General features: G+C 34.5%; 1 protein-coding gene across 1 annotated transcript; it reads right to left on the bottom strand.

Annotated features, from left to right (window-relative positions):
- Positions 1-517: 517 nt before the first annotated feature.
- On the bottom strand, positions 518-3,360 carry LOC118752088. Its single transcript, XM_036486939.1, has 5 exons — positions 3,274-3,360; positions 3,094-3,219; positions 2,863-3,025; positions 2,666-2,731; positions 518-1,641 (listed from the first exon to the last, which is right to left on the bottom strand). The coding sequence occupies exons 1-4, from the start codon at positions 3,318-3,320 to the stop codon at positions 2,672-2,674; spliced, it is 396 nt and encodes a 131-aa protein (XP_036342832.1). The 5' UTR covers positions 3,321-3,360; the 3' UTR covers positions 518-1,641; positions 2,666-2,671.
- Between the last annotated feature and the right edge of the window lie 493 nt (positions 3,361-3,853).

Here is a 3,853-nt window from a genome sequence, read left to right as displayed (position 1 = left end):
GAAGATGAAGATGAAGATGAAGATGAAGATGAAGATGAAGATGAAGAGGAAGATGAAGATGAACATGAACATGAACATGAACATGAAAATGAACATGAACATGAACATGAACATGAAAATGAACATGAACATGGACATGAACATGAACATGAACATGAACATGAATATGAAGGTGTAGATAAACATAAACATAAACATAAACATTAAAAGCGATAGAGACAAAGATAGAGAGGAAGAAAGTGATAGGGATAAAAAGGAAATACAACTGAAGAATGTGCGATGTTATATTGTGATGTGTTATGCTACATATGCTATGTTATTGAATCTAATGCTATTCTATGTTATGTTATGCTAAGTACTAAGCTAAACTCCCCTCCACTTAACCCATTCCAACAAATTTTATTTCAGCTCAACTCAACTCACATAAACTATCCTTAATTTTAGCGGTTGAATTTCAACCGCTGGGCGAACACTAGTTAATTTAAATTAATCATAAATAAAAACAATAAAGTTCTGTTCCACAGCTTGAAAACTTAACCTAAATCTTAAATACCAAATTTATTTACATAAGTAAAAAACAACGCGCTGTTTTACAGCTTGGAAAACTAAACCTATAGTATATGACCATTGAATTACAAACGGTACACAGATGTTTACATATTTACGTTTAACTGATTTTTTGAACTTTCATATTTTTTTTAATAAAAATATAGTAAATTCAGTAATATAGACCACATATATCGTAGCTTCAAACTTTGTGGAGAATTCGAGAAAAATCGGCTAATTACTAAAAACTCATCAAACTTTAAAACTTATCAGAATTTTTAAAAAATGTTTTTACTACGCATTTATAAAGCCTTATATTTTAGTACCATAAAGTGCAAGTTTGAAGTCGGTGAAAATTCGCGGTTAATTTTTTGAAATTTTTTTTGGTTGAAGGTGTTCTGCATTTTCTTCCACGTAAAGTATGTCGGCATTTTTTTATGTTGAAGAAAATGCATTACAACTTAAACCAAAGATATTTTCGAAAAATCAAACGCGGATTTCGACCGACTTCAAACTTGCATTTTATGGAACTGAAATTGAAGGCTATATATCTGCGTATGTAAACACTTTCTAAAAATTCTGATAAAAGCTTTTAAATTTTGATCACAGCTTTTCGTAATTTGTTGATTTTTCGCGACTTTCGCACAAAGTTTAAAGCAACGATAGATGTGGTATATGTTATTGAATTTACTATATTTTTATAAAAGAAATATTAAAGTTCAAAAAATCAGTTAAACGTCAAAATATAAACGTCTGAGTACCGTTCATAATTCATTGGCAACATACCGTAAAGCTCAAATATCTACATTTCTACGATCACTCCGAGACCAATCACCTTTGTAGAAGTAAATCCAATTTATTTAAGATATTGGACAATACGTCGGTCTTTCTCTCTTCTATAGAGTTTCTTTTCTCCAGCGCTGCAATTTTTCTTTCCGCCAAGACGACTCTGCGTTCTTCTAATTGTATCATATTGGCGTTGCTCTCTTCTAAAGAGTAATTTTTGCGTTTGGGAGCCCGACGTTGTGGTGGAAGTGGATCCTGAGGAACCATATCCGGTGCCATTTGCGGTTCCTCATCGCCTCCTTCAAGAAACTGTAATAAAAAGTTAAATAAACAAGTAAGAAAGTCTAAGTCTAAATATATGTTTTTTCACCTTTCCGAAACCTACCGCTAGATGGTAAGCCGGGGTGTATCAATTTTGAGTAAATTAGCGTCCTTATATTTCGAAATATTGCAGTTTCAAGCATTTCTGAAATTTACCGTTATATGAAAAGCGGCCGTAATTTTAGTCCGATTTTAATAATTTGCAACGTTTTGCTTTTATGTGGCAAGCACAATAACCATACCGAGTTTGGTACAAATTGGTAGAACGGTTACAGAGATACATATATGTGATCATAAGTGGGCGGTGCCACGCCCATTTTCCAAAATTTTACCATTAACGTGAATAAATTAGCTCCAATATTTACTGATTTATCGAAGATTTTGTATTTCTCTAAATTACCGTTATATGGGATGTGGGCGTGGTTATCGTTCGATTTTAAAAATTTTCGGCCATTTAGTACACTGTATCAAGGCCAACAACTGTGCCAAGTTTGGAAGAAATTGGTGCAGCGGTTACCAAGATATACACATGTAACCATAAGTGGGCGTGGCTCCGCCCAATTTCCAAAAATTTATAATATTCTTATTTTTCGTCTAAAGGTTATTGTAAATATCAATTTTGAGTGAATTATCTTCAGTAGTTACTAAAATATCGCAGTTTTCGTATTTCTGGAAATTACCGTTATATGGGAAGTGGGCGTGGTTACAGTCCGATTTCGCCCATTTTCAATACCAACCTACCTTGGATTAAATTTCGTTGAGAAATCTCAATTTTTGCTCGAGTTATCGTGTACACGGACGGACGGACAGACGGACAGACGGACGGACAGACAGACATGGCTTAATCGATTTCTTTTTTCATCCTGATCATTTATGTATACATTTGTCTATATCTATCTCGATTCCTTTTGGCTGTTACAAACAACCGTTATGTGAACAAAATTAATATACCCTTGTGCACAAGTGCGCTCGGGTATAAAAACAGAGACAATCGTAAGGCGTATGTACATACCTCTATCTAAAAGTGGTCCACAGGGCCGTCAAATAATTCCACGCTAGTTACTGCGCCGGAACTTCTCTGTAATTAAAAATTATTATATAAATTATAGATATATACATATGTAAGTATGTTCAAACTACAAAAACATATTGATCGAATTCGAATCTATGGATAGAAATAATTTATAAATGGAAATGTTCTTAACTCACCAGTGGCTCGCTAACTTCTCTTTGACCGACCACTGCCACTGTGGACATCACGCCAATGATGCGCTCGTCGAGGTAACTGAGATGCTTTTCGGTAATTGATGAATTTACCCCGCTTCGCTCCATAGCATTTCTCAAATCTTGGGATTTTTGTTTAGCTTTGCTCCTATCATTAATCGAAAACAATTTTAAGAATCTTAGTGCTACTTATGTGCATTTTCAAAACATATTTACCTCATATTTACCCACGCTCTCTTCCGTCCTTCACCATCTTTTATGGATCCTCCGCAAGCATTTAATTTTTCGGCGAGGTGGTTCCACTGCTCAGCTAAACTTTTGCTCCCGGTGCCATTGACGAATCTTAAAAAAGAAAAAACTTAAACAAAATCATTTACGGGAAAATGTTTTGCATACCTGTCGTGAGCAAATTCTCTATGATCCTCCAAATATTGAACGAGCATATATTTTTGATCCTTCGTCACTCTTTTGCTATTGGGGTTTTCCATATTTTGCTATTAATTAAACAATTTCTTTAATATAAAAGAGTATTTTTAACAAAAAACAATATAAGCATTACCTTTTTGTCGCGTTATTTTTTTAGCACCAAAAGTCGTCTAGTCGCCAAATTCGCAGAATTTTAAGCCAACAATGGAGATTTGTAGCAATGGAAAAGACGCTGGAATCGCCATTTTAGCTGATGAGCTGTCCAAAACTGTTCACTCACTTTATCCGGGTTCATTTTGTTCATCGCTAAAACCCACCAAAAAAATGAACCAAAAATGAAACTTTTTAGAGATGATTTTTTAAGCGCGAATCGCAAAAATCTCCCAAAATTGCTAAAATCCATTTAGTATTTTTTGGCGATGGAGTTTTAGCGATAGCGAAAGCTGGAATCCGGCTGCAGCTACACCCAGCCATGTAAATTTGCTTTCAAATGTTGAATATGCATCAACACCACAGCACACGATTTGTACTATGTATGTATGTGTGTGTT

The sequence above is a fragment of the Rhagoletis pomonella genome, unplaced genomic scaffold (genome assembly GCF_013731165.1).
Source record: "Rhagoletis pomonella isolate Grant_MI unplaced genomic scaffold, Rhpom_1.0 Rhpom_scaffold_01228, whole genome shotgun sequence".
Taxonomy (NCBI): domain Eukaryota; kingdom Metazoa; phylum Arthropoda; class Insecta; order Diptera; family Tephritidae; genus Rhagoletis; species Rhagoletis pomonella.
The sequence above is the reverse complement of the archived record's forward strand: the minus strand, read 5'-3'. Positions and strand labels throughout refer to the sequence as shown.

Excerpts from the sequence above, each read along its gene's own strand:
- LOC118752088 (XM_036486939.1), bottom strand. The coding sequence starts at position 3,320 with ATGCTCGTTCAATATTTGGAGGATCATAGAGAATTTGCTCACGACAG. Across the intron at positions 3,220-3,273 it reads AGAGAATTTGCTCACGACAG|ATTCGTCAATGGCACCGGGA; the intron begins GTATGCAAAACA and ends TTCTTTTTTAAG. Across the intron at positions 3,026-3,093 it reads AGAGCGTGGGTAAATATGAG|GAGCAAAGCTAAACAAAAAT; the intron begins GTAAATATGTTT and ends GATTAATGATAG.